We start from the raw sequence: 17290 nt of genomic DNA, 5'->3' as shown, positions 1-17290 counted from the left end.
ATGATGATCGGGGTAAATATTGAAATTCCCTTCGATTGGTGGCTACTCTGTTAAAGCGGCGGGCGACTCGGCTTTCCCTATTGATGAGGCCCCGCTATCTTAATCCTATGCATTTCCCTGTAAATAGCTTTCTGCATGAGAAAGGGCCTGCCTAGGTCCCCCTACCCTCCCGTCCCCTCCACTCCACACACACACAGAGGGAGAGACAGATGATAATGCAGGGAGGGTTTTGTAGCATTAGCTCTTGTTCAGCTACTCCCATCGCATCCCATTCAGGGTCATTTAAGGCGGGTATCATGTCATGTAAAGACGGCCCCCTCACTTTGTAGGCCGCTTTAGAAAGGTGTTGGCTAATAGGCATCAACTCCATTAGGTCATCTTGTCAAAGATAGAAGACGAAGAAGAGGTGAAAAGAAGAAAGAAAATGGAAGATGATCCGCAGGTTTTTGTTTTGTGCCTTGGTGTCTATAGAAGCTTCATTTAGCTTTGAATTTGTGGGGATTCAATTAAACCAATCAAAACTTGAATTTCCCCTAAATAACATGTCTTAATTGGCCCAATTGTAACAGAGAAAGATCTTGTTGATTGGTGATATTAGACAAAAGGCATGTTTTTTAAAATGTTATATGGCCCAGGTAGTTTAGCCTATGTAATTCTTCGGCTGGTGCTCCATTTCTTGAAGCGTCGGGTGGGGATAGTCCCTAAAATCCATTCACCCCAAGAGCTTGATAGTTGAGCTACAGTTGACAAATAGAAAATGGCAGATTGTAGACCTAATTACACCGTTTAGGTCCATTCTATAACAGGGCAGTACCAAAACAATTGACCAGTGATATGTTTGCCAAAATATCATGTCCCTCTCCGCAAAGTTAAAGTTTATTAGCCTATTTCTGCAAGCATGGTTTATGTTTTGGGTCAACCTGAAGGTAGGCTACCGACCATTATTTAAAGGGGTAACCATGACAACTTGAGTCCTGATTGGCCACCCAGGCACAGGAATTAAGGAGAGCGTCACCCAATCTGAATACGGATGCGCCCGGCGCCCGCAGAGCCGGGCACAGTGATGCGAAAAGTGTCGACGTGAGGTGAGCGGAGGCGAAGAAGTGGAACCTAAAAACAAAAAATGACAACAACAACAAAATAAAAAGAATAGGCTACAGCCCATGTAACGTCTTCTCTACAGCCGGGACGAACAGGCTTTCCTTCCACGTGCCAATTTTTACGCAGCCCGTCAATGAAGAAGAGGACTATAGGTGCTTTTTAAATTCATATTTTTTTCTTTTGGATTCTGGATTGTGACAAGTGCTAGGACAGAACAGGACAGGGGCGTCCAGAACCAGGAGTACAATAGAGAAACTTCGGGGAGTGTTCGCCTATAGCCTGCCTTTAAACGGTAGTGGAGAGGGGCTTCTCCCCACCCATCCACCCACCTGACAGATCATTCGCGCCTGCTTTGTCCACAACCCCGGAGCCAAGACGTTGCTGCGCGGAGAGCCGCGTGGCCCCAGACCCAGCACCGGAGTCCGCGTGGGAAGGTCGGCCCTCGTTATCCTCCAGACGGGCGGGATGATGGTCCACTGCGCGGGGTGCGACAGGCCCATCCTGGACCGGTTCCTGCTCAACGTGTTGGACCGAGCCTGGCACGCCAAGTGCGTCCAATGCTGCGAGTGCCACTGTAACCTGACGGAGAAGTGCTTCTCGCGTGATGGGAAGCTTTATTGTAAAATAGACTTTTTCAGGTAAGCATTCAGATTGGGGATTCGTGCGAAAAAGCAGGTATGCCAAAAAAACTCAGTGAACTCACCAGGGAGAATTATAACCCCGCTGCTCTGAAGATTTGTTTGTCTGTTTTTTGTTAGTGTCTTAAAATGCTGAAATTGATTGAATGTCACACAATGATCAAAATAGCTCTCGTTATAGCGTCACTCACATATTTAATGAACCATAATGATATTATTCTGTACGCATACACATTGTTTTGTGGAAATGGATATGGTTCACCAAGGCCTACTTCACATGATGGCCTATAATTCACCTATAGGCGAGATAGCCTATCAGTTATTTGAATTGTTTTAGAATGTCACTTCAAATTATAACATTTCAAACCTTGCAGAAACATTGGTTTCGCAACAAAAAATCATATCATTATTAGGCCTATATAAATGTATATAATTTCAGAGTTATAAGTTAATTCTACAGCTCTGAATATCACACATATATTTAGCATTTTGACAGAACTATTTAATCATAGCCTGAGATGTCCACGTTATCACTCTTTGTCCGCTTGAGTTTTACATGAAGAGGGTGTTTTTTAGAGACACCGGGTGTGTTTTCTGACAATATGAATCATAACCTTAATTCTTAATATTTATTATGACAAATAATATCACTTTTATTTATAAATCAATATTATTGGTGGGGTTGAATATTATGTCGGCTGGAATATTCACTTCTCTTATTAATCCATTCATGCACATGGAGGCAATTGAAATCTATTTATAATATACATTTTCCTCTCACCTGTACTCTCTATTTCCACTATTGTTTGGTCCAATAGATTTGAAAACTTAACCATTAGGCCTACGCCAGCCGCTCAGTTCTTCAAAGTGGTAATTCAGTGATAAGTGTAGGCCCTTGTTTGTGTACGCGCACTCTCATAGCATCATACCAATTAGTTATGTGTCAGCTATGTGTCAGCTTTTTTCCCCCTCCTGTACAATTGTTTAATGACATGTGAGGCCCAGTAGTTAAGCCTTTGTGAAGGCAATGTTGGCCTCAAACGGCCTTGACCATCATATTAGCCGGCTTCCATCCGTGGATTTAAATGGCCGAACAATTAGCCAGGCGAAACAGTAATCACCCTAATGTAGCCATTTGTTGTGTAAGTAGTGCTGTGTCCTCGCGGAGCCGTGCATGTGAAAGGGTACCGTGGAGCGATACTATAGCAAATGGCTGGAGAGAGAGAGACAGAGAAAAAGAAAGAGAGAGAGAGGGATTCTGATAAAAATAAAGGGGGCTTGCCTCGACCGCTCGCCCCCCTCAAACACACACTACCTCCAATAATCGTATTATAATTGAAATATTTTCAATTCCTGTATTTTTTTTTCGTACTGAGGCGACGCCATGTTGATGAGAGAGATTACCAAATCACCATGAGAGGCGCGTGATGAGGTTTCTGGCTAGTGTTGAGGTGGATTAGGCCTATTTATTTCACATCGGAGAGGGAAACACTAAAGTACAATGCATGGTGGGAGAAACACATACTAAGGCTTCCCATTCACCCATCACTGTATGTGGCACACCTTTTCTTCCAGTGAAACACTTCATTTTCAACTGATTTACCTTGTCGACTTATCCCCGGAAACGATGAGACGTTGAGTTAGGCTGTTATTATACTCGCCTGTCTATCCATATAATACGAGTATATCCACCATGCTTTTTTTTGCACGTGAAGAGGGTGAATGTGGATTAACGGGAGATTTCACGCTAAAATGTTCCTAGTCTGTTTAATCCTCGGATATCTCTGTAGTCACAATGTGACGACTGTCACTAATACGTTCTGCGTGGGTTTATTGTTAAAAACAAGAATTATGGTATTTCTCAGTCTAGCGCAGGTGCTACATTTTAGGCTATATTATGTATCAAGAGTAGTCTGTTAGATTTTAACGAAAATGATTTCGAAATAGCCTACCCCTTCTTCAATCATGGCAAATATGTAATACAATGAAACAAATGTATAACATAAAAACAATACATTATAACTACTATAGAATACCTTTAGTCATTGTTGTAAGTGTTTTGTCATTGCAATTTCGTAATTTTCTTGGAACAAACACTTCAAATCAGGCTACGCGCCAAACCTTCTGCATTGCCCACAGTTGCAAAATTCGCTATAGGTCTACATGCATAATAGGCCTATACATTTAAAAAAAAATAATTATTAATTAAAAGTTAGAACAGTTAAATGTCCATCTCAAATGCATATTTTTTTGGTATGTATTTCTGTGTCGTGGGGATTTCACATCAACCCCTCTCTCCTCTCTCCCTTTCTTTTCAGGAGGTTTGGGACGAAGTGCGCGGGCTGCCTCCAAGGCATCTCTCCCAGCGATCTTGTGCGCAAGGCGCGCAGCAAGGTGTTCCACCTCAACTGCTTCACGTGCATGGTGTGCAACAAGCAGCTGTCCACGGGCGAGGAGCTCTATGTCATCGACGAAAATAAGTTTGTGTGCAAAGAAGACTACCTAAGCTCAGGGGCTATCAAGGAAGTCAATTTGAATTCAGGTAGCCTAATTATAGCTAAGGGTTTCAAAAGTGCGTCCACAGTAGACATTCTACTGTAGACATTCTAGACGGTCTACTAATGTTCGTCTTGTTCTTGGGAAAAAATTCTACACGGTTTCCTGAAAATAATGGACCTTTCTTTCTTAGTAGCCCATGCCCCCCCCAAAAAAAAATATAAGTGGTATATTATAGTCTGCATTTTTATTTGAAAGCAACGAGCATAATTTAATGCTCGTTTAACGGGTTGTTTTTTTGGAAGACTGTTTTGGCCACCTACGTTAACTGATTAATTTGCCTGTATTTATTTACTAATCGTTTCAACGTGGGGTCCCATCCCATACACTGGGGAATGGTGGAGAATTAAGGCTATTTGTGCATGATGAGAAACGCCTTAAACTACAGCTGGGTTGTATTTGTTGTATTTCTAAAATAGGATAGGCCTATACCACATATTCACATATGATTTTGCGAACTAAAATGCATGAATTCGAAAACCTATTGTGTTACTATGCCTTTTAATTTGGTTTTATCTAGAGCCATAACCTAGGCCTATATCACGTCCTGCAATAGGCCTCCGTCAGGTAATTCAAAACCATGGACACGGTGCTTGTCTGCGTGTTAGCTCTGGCTCTGCATGCGTTGGAGTATCGTCTGCGTCCAATCTGAAGTAGCCTAGTATTATAGATGTAGATGCATTTGGGGATTCTGTTCTATATTCTAGTTTACTCTCCCATTTTAGCTGCAGTATCGTAGGCCTACATGGTCCAACATTTGTAGCCTATGGATAATTCGGCTGCAAGTCACTTCCTCGCCAAATAAATAAATATCTCTAAAATGTCGTTATTCAACATTCAACTTGATATTGTTAAGATATTAGGCCTACACTTTGGGGTGTTTGGAACTAAAATGTGTACGTCAACAACTTTCAGAAAAGCTTGTGTTTATGGGGTTCTCGGGCTCCCATCACTGCCGTTCGATTTTGTCTTTAGATCAGCAAGGTGAGGAATAACATTTGTATCCTGGAAAGACGTGACATTGAATTTGACCCCTCGTTGGGTGTCTGTAGCTACAAATGTGAACATACTGACATTCTCGCGGCCGCAATGGGCGGTGTATAGGGCATGTGTAGCCTAGCGTTTGATGATGTTCCCCAACAAAGCATCTCCGCCTCGCTGAATGCATCTGACCAGAGCTCAGTCTTATCAACGCTATAAATTCCTGTCAGATGAATGGCTCAAACAGCCCTCCCCTCGGACAATGACGTGCTGTTATCGTGCGACGCAGCGGGTCCTTGGGGATCAGCCTAGCTCCCTTTTTTTTGTTTCACATTACATGCATAATTTCTCTTTCATTATCTCGATCGCTTAGGTCACATGCGGGCAGTGTCGAGTTGGTTACACCTGTTTTATTTGTGAAGATTTAAACTGGTAAATCCATGTATTTGGTCTGTTTCATATTGGTTACATTGGCAAAGTGTAGGCTATTTTATGTATATATATATATATATATTTAAGGAACTGGAACGGCTTCCATATTTGTATTTTGTGAGGCGTCATTGTTCCACATATTCTAGTTTATTTGTGATTAGACAGGCTACAGCAATAATCTAGTAGTAGGCCCCATGACACCTTCGATTGAAACCTTTCCATTCTCTCCCGTCCCCCAGTGTCATCATGCACAGACAGAAGTTTATCGCCGGACCTCCAGGACCCGATACAGGACGACACAAAAGAGACGGACAATTCCATGTCCTCGGATAAGGACATGAACAATAACGAGAATGAGGAGCAGAATTCGGGCACGAAGCGGCGAGGCCCGCGGACCACCATCAAAGCCAAGCAGCTGGAGACGCTGAAGGCTGCCTTCGTGGCCACGCCGAAACCCACACGGCACATTCGGGAACAGTTGGCCCAGGAGACTGGACTCAACATGCGGGTTATACAGGTAGGAGAGCAGGCTAACTTAAGCATATTCATTGCTGGTTGATGCAGAGCCTGGTTTTTATTTGGACAAGTTAGAATTCCTATTATAAATAGAACATAACTTTATCAAATAGAATAGAATAGAATAGAAGCTGGGTTGATAATGTTGAGTTTTCAGGTCAAATTGAGAAATAACGTTCTGTGGTTTTTCTCTTTGCTTGTTTGATGAGCACTGTTGAGGTTTGGTAGGCTACGTGGTGTAGGCAACATGGGCCTGCCTGCTGTCTTCACCATTCGTGATGAATTAGTTAGAATAGATCGAGATTTAATTAAAGACGTACTTGACAAAGTGAGAGTGAAAAGAATGTCGCAACACAATGTAGGTTATTAACAGTCCGGACCCTAAAAGTTAAATGAATGAAGTAGACCTATCTTTGGAGGGAAAACGTCTTTGGTAAAAATTAATATGCGAAAAATAACAAGACACGTTCAAGTGAAATGCATAAATCTATCAAATCAGCTCGAGAGTTAATGGACATCCCTCCCCGGGAAATGGAAATTAGTGTAGAAAGTACATTACGTATTTGTTTGTGAAATTTTTTGTAATATTTTGCTGCACTATCAACTGATCAATTAATATAATTAAGGTTACTATTTCTTAAGATTGAGTTGTGGTTTTCTTTATCTCTTATCAATTCAAGATGTTGAATAATCAGACATTAAATTGGCAATTTGGCCAGTCTATTTACCGTCTATTGTAGCCTATTTAGACTCCTGTTTGATAGGTTTGGTTTTTTAATTAAAGCAAAATATAAATTATGATTTGAATCAATTTGAATTAAAGATGGAAGACATTCGTTTCTTAATATGACATATTGTATTTGCTGTTGATTTCTCATTTATTATTGAAGCAAGTATAGTACCTGGCTTGCCTGCACAGTATGTGCATGTTTAAATATGTAGCATATCTGTAGCCATAGGCCTTCACATTTTAGAAATATAATGCACTGTTAATGCTTTTAACAGCCAATAATTGATCAATAGTGTCATTACAACAAAGAAAGCTCACAGCACTGCACAAAAATACTGTAAACGGGTATGTTAACAGGTGCACATGCCAACCAAGACAATTTAGAGGTTTAAATGAGCAGTTCTGGTCAGTCAAGGAAGTATGAGGATTTTTCACTTCCTGAATTGACAAATTAAAACTGAATTGACCTCAAACCCTGTTAGGGAGATCTGATGGGCCTGTGACAACATGTGAGATCATAAGTCATTGCTAATGAGAGTGTAATAACATGACTGTTTACCATCTTGAAGTGGAATATATCCTCACTGCTGCCAACCACATTCAGATCTCTAGCCTTTATGTCATAACCACACACATGCACACACACAAACACACACTCTCGGTGTCTGGGTTTAGACTGTGTTAGGGTGATTAGCACCGTCACTGCCAGCTGAGATGTGGCTTTTTGTGTGCTGACAGTAATTACCACTGATTTCACTGATTTACATGCTGTATACCGTACACCCCCCTCGCTCCTCTGTCCTCACTCATTTACTGCCAGACAATCTCTCCTCTCCTCTCAGGCCAGGCCTTGTAGCAGGCCTTGGAGCATCTTCTCAGTTTCATGTCTCCACAACACTGAATCGATCCCATTTGTCTCTGATTAGCAACAACATAATGCACTGTGGTATACTGTACAGTGCATTCGGAAAGTATTCCGACCCCTTGACTATTTCCACATTTTGTTACGTTTACAACATTATTCTAAAATGCATTAAATAGTTTTCTCCTCCCTTATCAATCTACACACAATACCCCATAATGACAAAGCAAAAACAGGTTTGGATTTTTTTACAGATGTATAAAAAATAAAAAACTGAAATATTACATATACATAAGTATTCAGACCATTTAGTAAGTACTTTGTTGAAGCACCTTTGGCAACAATTACAGCCTCGAGTCTTCTTGTGTATGACAATACAAGCTTGGCACACCTGTATTTGGGGAGTTTCTCTCATTCCTCTCTGCAGATCCTCTCAAGCACTGTCAGTTTGGATGGGGAGCGTAGCTGCACAGCTATTTTCAGAGCTCTGGCTGGGTCACTCAAGCACATTCAGAGGCTTGTCCCGAAGCCATTCCTATGTTGTCTTGGCTGTGTGCTTAGGGTCACTGTCCTGTTGGAAGGTGAACCTTCGCCCCAGTCTGAGGTCCTGAGAGCTCTGGAGCAGGTTTTCAACAAGGATATCTTTGTACTTTGCTCCGTTCATCTTTGCCTCGATCCTGACTAGTCTCCCAGTCCCTGCCTCTGAAAAAAATCCCCACGGCATGATGCTACCACCACTATGGTTCACCGTAGGGATGGTACCAGGTTTCCTCCTCAGGCCAAAGAGTTCAATCTTGGTTTCCTCAGACCAGAGAATCTTGTTTCTCATGGTCTGAAAGTCTTTAGGTGCCTACTGGCAAACTCTAAGTGGGCTGTCATGTGCCTTTTACTGAGTCACTCTACCATAAAGGCCTGATTGGTGGAGTGCTGTAGAGCTGGTTGTCCTTCTGGAAGGTTCTTCCGTCTCCACAGAGGAACTCTTCCACTGAGGAACTCCTCCCTGACCAAGGCCCTTCTCCCCATATTACTCAGCTCTAGGAAGAATCTTGGTGAATCCAAACTTTTTCCATTCAAGAATGATGGAGGCTACTGTGTTCTTGGGGACCTTCAATGCTGCAGAAATGTTTTGGTACCCTTCCCCAGATCTGTGCCTCGACACAATCCCGTCTCGGGGCTCTTTGAACAATTCCTTCGATCTTATGGCTTAGTATTTGCTCTGACATGCATTGCCAATTGTGGGACCTTATACATTTTCGCTTTGTTATTATGGGGAATAGTGTGTAGATATCTGAGGAAATGTTTGTATTTAATCCATTTTGAATAAGGCTGTAACGTAACAAAATGTGGAAAAAGTTCAGGGGTCTGAATACTTTCCGAAGGCACTGTAATATAGAACCAAGATGGTGGTCAAGGGGTCTGAATACTTTCCGAAGGCACTGTAAATAGAACCAAGATGGTGGACAGTTTCATGACCCCCCCCACATTTAAAAAAAAAAATTGAAATACCTTCAATATTATTAATTTCCATGTCGGCTCTATGCCTGGAAATGCCCTTGTTCGGAGCAAAGTATACCGTACTTCAAACTTTCCAAAAAAGTGTTTGAAATTCTGCCAATTCTGGATATTGTTGTTAATTTAAATGTAGTGATAGCTGACTCTTCTGTCTATAAAAATACACATTTCATATTTTGCTAATATTAATAAGATAAATATTATTTAAGCCTCAAGGCAAAATATGTTAAAAAAAATAAAAAATGTAAAGCATGAGATTAGTTATAAAACTGTGGGGGGTCCCTGTGAAACTTCTCTACGCCACTGACAACCGCAAGTCAACATTTGCTCTCAGAATCACATTATTACATCAGTTCTCAATGCGGATGAAGGCTTGACACACTGCCTGTCACCAAGCTATCCATGCATGAGTATGTCCTTTCTGATGCGATGGACATCCAGTTGAGCTTCAGTTCGTTTTCAGACATGATTCACTCGGTTTTATTTCGTTTAGTTTTCAGACATGATTCACTCGGTTTTATTTCGTTCAAATTTGATCAAATCATTTTTATTTTGCTTCAGTTGTACTTTTTCGTGTTAGAGACAGAGAGTAGCCTATGTGTGGGAGGTTAGGAGCCATTTATGTCTTGAGACCTAAAGCTTGCGTTATTTTGGCATGTTACTTCTTGCCACTGGGGGGCAGTAATACATACGGTGAGGGTTCAGGTCATACATTTGCTTATGTTTTAAGTTACAAATCAATCTTAATGTGACTTGGATGAAAAAATATAATTATTGGTTGTCTGACTCAGATTCAGACATTTCTGCCGCACCGTTCAAAGCTATGGCCATCTCTGGTTGTTGTGGGTCAAGGGTATTCCCTTGCCTGTTCTGTAATAACTTGATAGTCTTGACTATGTTCGCCCCATTGACAGTTACGACGAGTAGGATCTTCTCTGGTATGTCCCATGCTCCCAATGTCCTGTCCCACCTCCCTGGTGTGTGGATGCTAAATCCGACGGAGCTTGAGCAACGCATGCCGTGCCTTCTTGAAGGAGGGGTGATAGAAGCAGGTTGATATGTACAAAAGCAAAGCAGTCGATCCTTTCTTTATCGGTCCGTCTACACACAGGGTTATTTTCTATGCCTCTTTCAGAATCTCCTTCACTTTCTGGGTTGCTGTGTCCATTTGCGAAGCAATCAAGACATTTACTCCAGCAGCGCCGGGAGTTCTAAATTTGGGATGAAGTGTTTGGTTGAACTTTCTGAAGGCTGGCTCATCGTACAGTCTCATGGATACGCCCATGGACACGCACAACGGGATCAATAAACTAACCAGTGCTTCTTTCTTTTTTTTTTTTTTTACTCGTTTGAATTAGGTTGCCATGTTTCTGCTCTTTTCATTCCAACTGCTAAAGTTGATTGTCCTAACGTTGCAATTTGCGTGCAGCTACTAAGAGCTGGTGGCTGTCTCGCGTTGTCTTCATCCTGAAATGGTTTGTATGATTCTCTGTGGGCGCTGTTCAGTTCAACTTTGAGGTTGGGTTTTCCTTTTTACACCGCACAACAATATAAATGCAACATGCAACAATTTCAATGATTTTACTGAGCTACAGTTCATATAAGGCAATCAGTCAATTTAAATATGTTCATTGGGGCCTAATCTATGGATTTCACATGACTGGGAATACAAATACGCATCTGTTGGTCACCGATAGCTTTAAGAAAAGTAGGGGTGTGGATCAGAAAACCAGTCAGTATCTGGTGTGACCAAATTGGTTGTGTCCTGTGAAATGTTGTCCCACTCCTCTTCAATGGCTGTGCAAAGTTGCTGGACATTGGAGGGAACTGGAACACAGTGTCGTACACGTCGATCCAGAGCATCCCAAACATGCTCCATGGGTGACATGTCTGGTGAGTATGCAGGCCATGGAAGAACTGGGACATTTTCAGCTTCCAGGAATTGTGTATAGATCCTTGCGACATGGGACCGGCCATTATCATGCTGAAGCGTGAGATGATGGCGGTTGATGAATGGATCTCACCATGGTATCTCTGTAACTGTACATTTTAGAGGGGCCTTTTATTGTCCCCAGCACAAGGTGCACCTGTGTAATGGTCATCCTGTTTAATCAGATTCTTAATATGCCACACCTGTCAGGTGGATGGATTATCTTGGCAAAGGAGAAATGCTTGCTAACAGGGATGTAAACAAATTTGTGCACAAAATTTGAGAGAAATAAGCTTTTTGTGTTTCCGTGATCTTTTATTTATTTCAGCTCATGAAACATGGGAACAGCTACATGTTGCATTTATATTTTTGTTCAGTGTATCTCTGTTCCACACACGCTGCTGACACACAATACACTTACTTTTGTCCTTTCCAGCAATGTACTCAAGACAATCCCATACAGGGCTTCACCTTTTGCTGTCGCCAATGTTCACTCAAACACCCGCCCTCTTATTTCTTCCCTGTTAGCTATTGATAGCTAGTGATAGTGATGCACAAGCGAGGCCTATTTGAAACCGGCATCTCCTGGCAGCATAGAAAAAAAGCTTGAAAACTCCATTACATTTTTTGGCACGAAGTTTAGAATTTAAAAAACTTAACGTAATTTGACGTTTTTTTTTATTTTAGTTTGTTTTGCAATCAAAGATAATAGTTTCAGTGTAGTTGAAGTTTTTTTAAATGTTTGTTTTAGTTTGAGTTTTAGTTTACTATAAATAACCTTGAGGAGTACCTCATCACCTCATATCTTCCACCATCCTCTGACATTCTGCAAGAAACACAGTCACACACATCCAACACCGCACATAGTTGCTGCTGAGTACCTATATCCATGTCCCAGCATCCTCTGCAGCTGTGGAGCAGCTTTTCAGCATTGCAGGGCATATCTTCAGACCAGATCGCTGCTCCATGTCTGGCGAGCATTTTGAAACCCTGATGTTTTATTATTGAATGTAACATGGCATCTTGTCATCCTTCATGAGACACCGGTGTAAAGCTTAGGCTGCGTATTTGGATTAAAAAGTGAAATGATATGTTTGTTAATTCAAATCAAACTAGTAAGTACATTAAAAACTTTTTTCAAATACGCCCAAACAATATATACATATTGTTTTGAAAATGCGGTCTTTCAAATACTTCCAAGGATATGTATTTGTAGTACTGGTGATTACATGCTAATGCTTACCAAATTGTATTTTTAAAATACATTCCAATATTCAACTACTTTTTTTCTTCTTCAAATAAAGGTATTCTAAATACTTGTTGTGAAATGTATTGAAATACCTGAAACAGTGTTTGAACCCAGGTCTGGTGTGCGCGCGCGTGTGTAGTCATCCCTAAGCAACGCTCTCTCGAGGCGGGAGCGAAAGCGTTTCCATAAAAATGGAACCTTACAGTTAAGACTATTGTTCTCAATAGGCAGGTGTCGTCTTTGCTAGGAAAAGCATGGAGAGGAATGCCTAAGTGGTTTTAGCTGTTTTTCTCTGCGTTTTTTTCTATTGGTTAATCTCCGACACAGTGGGAATTGTGCCTCTGGTGTAGCCTAGCTGGTGTTAACATGTTTTATTATGCAGCGCCGACGCAGAGACAACGCGCAATGTGTTATGTTTTTAGAATGCAAAGTAAGTCCTCCATATGTTGAAATATCTCCTATTCGCCTTTGTTCCTGTACAAAGGCAGTTTATTTGACTCCGAGGAGGAGCGACGACTGTGTTTAACGTCTCTGCTCTCTCAGCTGTGTTGTTGTGTTGAGGCCTGCCGGGGCACATGGGAAATAGTGACCTATCGAAATGAATGTGTTGCTCTGTGCGTGTTCCTTTGTGTTGCTGACTGATTCATTGATTTTATTGGATCATTTCAAAACATGTCGACGTCCATATCACTGGTTACAAAACAGCTCCAGTGTGATTTCTGTTTCTAGGACACCACTGGGTGTTTGTTGGTGGCTATGGTGTCTCCCTCTAACGCCTGAGTCCTGGTTGAAAGTGAACCTCCACTCTGCCTCTCACATACAGCCATAGTCCTCAAAGTGGAGAGGCTGAATATCTTATTTCAATGTGTCTGGGTTGGACGTTGAGGTAGAGACCGTGTTCATCCACGTTTGTTAGTTTACCCTCACTGCCTCCACCCCACATTATCCATATTCCTTATAGCGGAGCCCTTTAATTCTATTAAGTTATTTCTACAGGCCATGTGCCTAAGAAGAACTCTTTTCTATACCGGTCTCAAGACAGCAAAATAATAATAATTAAAAAATAATTTTTTTTTTTTGAGATGAGAAAATTCATCAGGGACCAACCCGTCATAATAACAGAACTCCTACCTTTACAGTCCGATACAAAAAGCAGACACGCAGTTTTACTATGACTTCTGCGGTGCATGGCCGAACTAATCAAGTTCGGTGCACTGGAAAACATTTTTAAAGGCCTCCCTCTCGTCATCAAAGTGAACATTTAGCAGTTTTAAAGCCAATTTCCTGCTATTCTACACATTTTGCCTCCGGGCTGAGAGAAAATTCTGTAGTTTTAAATCTTAAATTACAGTGCATTATGTTCAAAATAAACATTTTGAGTACAAGAAGAATTGAGTTGAATTTTTTAAAATCATTGATGTTGTGCAGTCCCTGTGAAATGCGTTTGGCACATCCAAGGGCTAAGAACACACGTTGTGAATGATTAACATTACATTGTATTGCACTCTCTAAACCTTTCCCACAGATCCCTTGTCCAAAATTCATTTATTCTGTTGTAGCTAGCAGTACTCATTACACTACAGAATTCAAACTCCTATATGAGCATAACAAGCCTAGTTAAATAGCACTCCCAAGTCTGTGAAATGGACAAAGTAAAAATGGACAAAAACTATTAAGGTCTGAAATGAAGGTGGATTTAATTTGAGGGTGATTTGATTTAGTTGATGATTAGGAGTGGGGCCTTGTCATTTCAACTACCTTGTAGTTTTCCCATTTGCTTTTTGTGTTGTAACACTTAATGTGAAATGGATAATGAATACATCTGGCGATCGTTACTGTCCATTGTAGACAAGTAATGGACAAGAAATGAAGCTAGATTAGATGTGAGTTTGATTGCGACACTATGTGTGCCTGTGTAAAAATGCAGTACAATTTTTTTTATTTCTGTCCGTGAAAAGGAAAAGGAAATCTTAAACCTATTAAAATAGTTTCACTTCCTTTGATCTGATAGATCATCTTAGATGCTTCTCTGGGTCATAGGTCGTTATAGATGGGATGTGGCCTGATAACGCATCTCATATCTCTTTCTCTATAGGTGTGGTTCCAGAACCGTCGATCTAAGGAGAGGAGGATGAAGCAGCTGAGTGCTCTGGGGGCCCGGCGGCACGCCTTCTTCAGAGGGCCCCGGAGGATGAGGCCCCTGGGAGGACGACTGGAGGACCCAGACATACTGGGGCCTGGGGCCTATGGATACTACACAGGTAAGACACACTCACGGTTTGATTATATATTGGTAAAATACACTCGCCGTCAATTGCCTTTACGTCAGATAGCATGATGACTCGGTTGAGGACTGTGCAACGCGTAGTAACGCCGTCACCTGTCGCTAAAGCTCACAGGTGATCTCTGGTGAAGATTTTAGTGACATGGTTTTCGTCAGGTATGCCATTGCTCGCCTCTGTGCTGCCCAGCTCTGTCTAAACTGCAGGGAGACAAGGGTGTTGACTGCTCCTCAAGTGGCCTACTGGAACAGCATAGACGATTCTGAAATATAGAAAAGTCAAATGTTGAAATCAAGACATAGATCATTCCGGAATGGGCTGAAAGTGAACAACCACAGAATTCTAAAAACAAAAGCCAGTTTGCCAGTTGATCATCCCAGCAGGACAAAGCTGAAGAGAGATGTTGCTGAGGAATCAGTCATATACTGGGACCATAGCAGCCTCCATCCACAGTAATTAAAAGGGAGCCGTGAAGGATAGAACGGACAGGGAGGGAAGGAGGGGAGAGGAGGACAAAACCTTCATCTCTTGCTTCTAGCTCCCTCCGTTCTCAGCATGCCTCTTTTCACACCCTTTTGTGCCTCGGTGGAGCCGGGGAGCTCTACTGTATTAGCAGGACTACTCCTTCCTTCCATCCTTCTGTTCCTCTACTACTGCTGCTGCTTAGAGAGGAGGGTGTGTGTGTGTGTGTGTGTGTGTGTGTGTGTGTGTGTGTGTGTGTGTGTGTGTGTGTGTGTGTGTCTATGCGTGTGCATGCGTGTACATGTGTGCGTCTCTCTCTGCCCCTCCCCGTCCCTCCCCCCGGCCGCCCCAGGAGCAGGTTGATTCTCAAGGTCTGTCGTAGCTAGCAGGGTTCTGTTTGTGCGACTCAATAATTAGCTTGTTTATTGTTTTTTTGTGTTTTTTTTTTAAGAAAAAAAAAAAGTGGATTTCATTGCATTGAAAGTGGATTTCTCCTTCCCCTCATTAGCACAATTTGTAACATAAGGTTGGTGTGCTGCTGATTTAGTTATGTAGAGGGGAAATGTTTCTTTGTCAAGTTAGGAACAAAGCCTGATGAAATGCTGATTGTCTGTCTGACTACATTTAACTGATCTTGAAACAACGTGTGGGTTTTCCAGATTGTTGATTTCGTTTGGATTAGGAAGAATGGTTGTTTAACATCAAACTGTACACTAAACAAGACATTATTGAATTTGTGTTTGCTTAGTTATATTTGCTCTTTCCCTCTGTGGTACTGAAATACGAACCCACTCACACTTAAAGCGAAAGTGTATGGCGTTTAACTGAAATGCAGAGTAGAAAGTGTGATTTTCATTTCCTTTTTAAAAGTTGAGGCGCTTTGAAAAATAAAATAAGAAAAATCCTCAAACGAACTCACAAAAGGACGAGTGTCAGGACTAAAAAAAGGAGTTCCCGTATGAATTTTAGAAGTTTAGCTGTGTTTTGCTCTTTCACTTTTCAGCTATAACAGGGAACTCCATTCTCCTCCCTTCCAGGAAATGTTACTTAAGCTACTCAACACTGCAATTCTTTTAAAAGATCTTGAATCTTTATGCAGGTCCTTTTTTTAAAAGTGTGTGAAGTTCCATTTTTGAATGTAGCTATATAGATTGTTTTGTCTGTGTGCTGCACAATGAATTAGATGATTTGTTTTCTATTTGAATAATCGTATCTCTCTCCCCCCACAGAGTACCAGGGCGACTACTACGGAGGAGGGGGAAACTATGACTTCTTCCCCCACGGCCCTCCCTCCTCTCAGGCTCAGTCTCCAGCAGAATCCCCCTATATCCATGGAGGGGCCATGGAGGGCTCTGTGTCAGCCCACCACCCCTCTGATGACCAGAGGTTCACGGACATGATCTCCCACGCAGACACCCCCAGCCCTGAGCCCGGCCTGCCCAGCTCCCTGCAGCCCGTCCCTGGGGAGGTGTATGGAGGGGGGCCCAGCCCACCCTTCTCCCTGGCTAGTAACTCTAGCTACAGCGCCCCCATGTCCCACCCCGGACAGGAGATGGGAGAGACCACCGTCTGGTAGACTAGAGGGGGGACGTCTAGATCTGGGATCAGGGTTTGGGGGTGGGTGTGAACTTCCCAGTCAATTCAGGAGATGAACTTGAAGACGTTATGAATGAGTTATTATGAATTGAAAAGTGCCGTTTATGTATTTGTTCATTGGGATTTTGAATTGGCTTGCTGAATTGATGGAATGCCCCCCTCGACTCTGATCCATACGTGAAGGACTGAGGATCCAGGATGGGGCGGCTTTGCTGGAAAAAGATGAACTTTGTGGTACTATTCGCCGCCCCATTCAGCCCTGGATTGTAGTAGAAATACACCCCCACCCACCTCTGGGAACCATGAACTGGGATTGAAAAGAAGAAGAAAACATGCTTAGGCGGTTCCTCTCGCCCCCGTATCTTCCCCTCTCACTCCGAGAAGCAGTAGAGGTATCCATCGCTGGAGACTAAGGACACGTGATATTGAAGAGATAGATCCAG

At 42.1% G+C, this 17290-nt stretch overlaps 1 protein-coding gene across 1 annotated transcript; it reads left to right on the top strand.

Moving 5' to 3' along the window:
• Positions 1–1566: 1566 nt before the first annotated feature.
• Positions 1567–17001, top strand: LOC115128951 (LIM/homeobox protein Lhx5). Its single transcript, XM_029659089.2, has 5 exons — positions 1567–1739; positions 4058–4281; positions 5948–6225; positions 14603–14768; positions 16481–17001. Exons 1-5 carry the CDS (start codon positions 1567–1569, stop codon positions 16825–16827), a joined length of 1188 nt encoding a protein of 395 aa, XP_029514949.1. The 3' UTR covers positions 16828–17001.
• The last annotated feature ends 289 nt before the right edge of the window (positions 17002–17290 follow it).

The sequence above is a fragment of the Oncorhynchus nerka genome, linkage group LG4, assembly GCF_034236695.1.
Source record: "Oncorhynchus nerka isolate Pitt River linkage group LG4, Oner_Uvic_2.0, whole genome shotgun sequence".
NCBI classification, from domain to species: domain Eukaryota; kingdom Metazoa; phylum Chordata; class Actinopteri; order Salmoniformes; family Salmonidae; genus Oncorhynchus; species Oncorhynchus nerka.
Note: the sequence above shows the minus strand (reverse complement) of the source record. Positions and strands in the feature narration are given on the sequence as shown.

Coding starts and splice junctions, on each gene's coding strand:
- LOC115128951 (XM_029659089.2), top strand. CDS start 1,567: ATGATGGTCCACTGCGCGGGGTGCGACAGGCCCATCCTGGACCGGTTC. Junction 4,282..5,947: donor GGAAGTCAATTTGAATTCAG/GTAGCCTAATTA, acceptor CCCGTCCCCCAG/TGTCATCATGCACAGACAGA. Junction 6,226..14,602: donor TCAACATGCGGGTTATACAG/GTAGGAGAGCAG, acceptor CTTTCTCTATAG/GTGTGGTTCCAGAACCGTCG.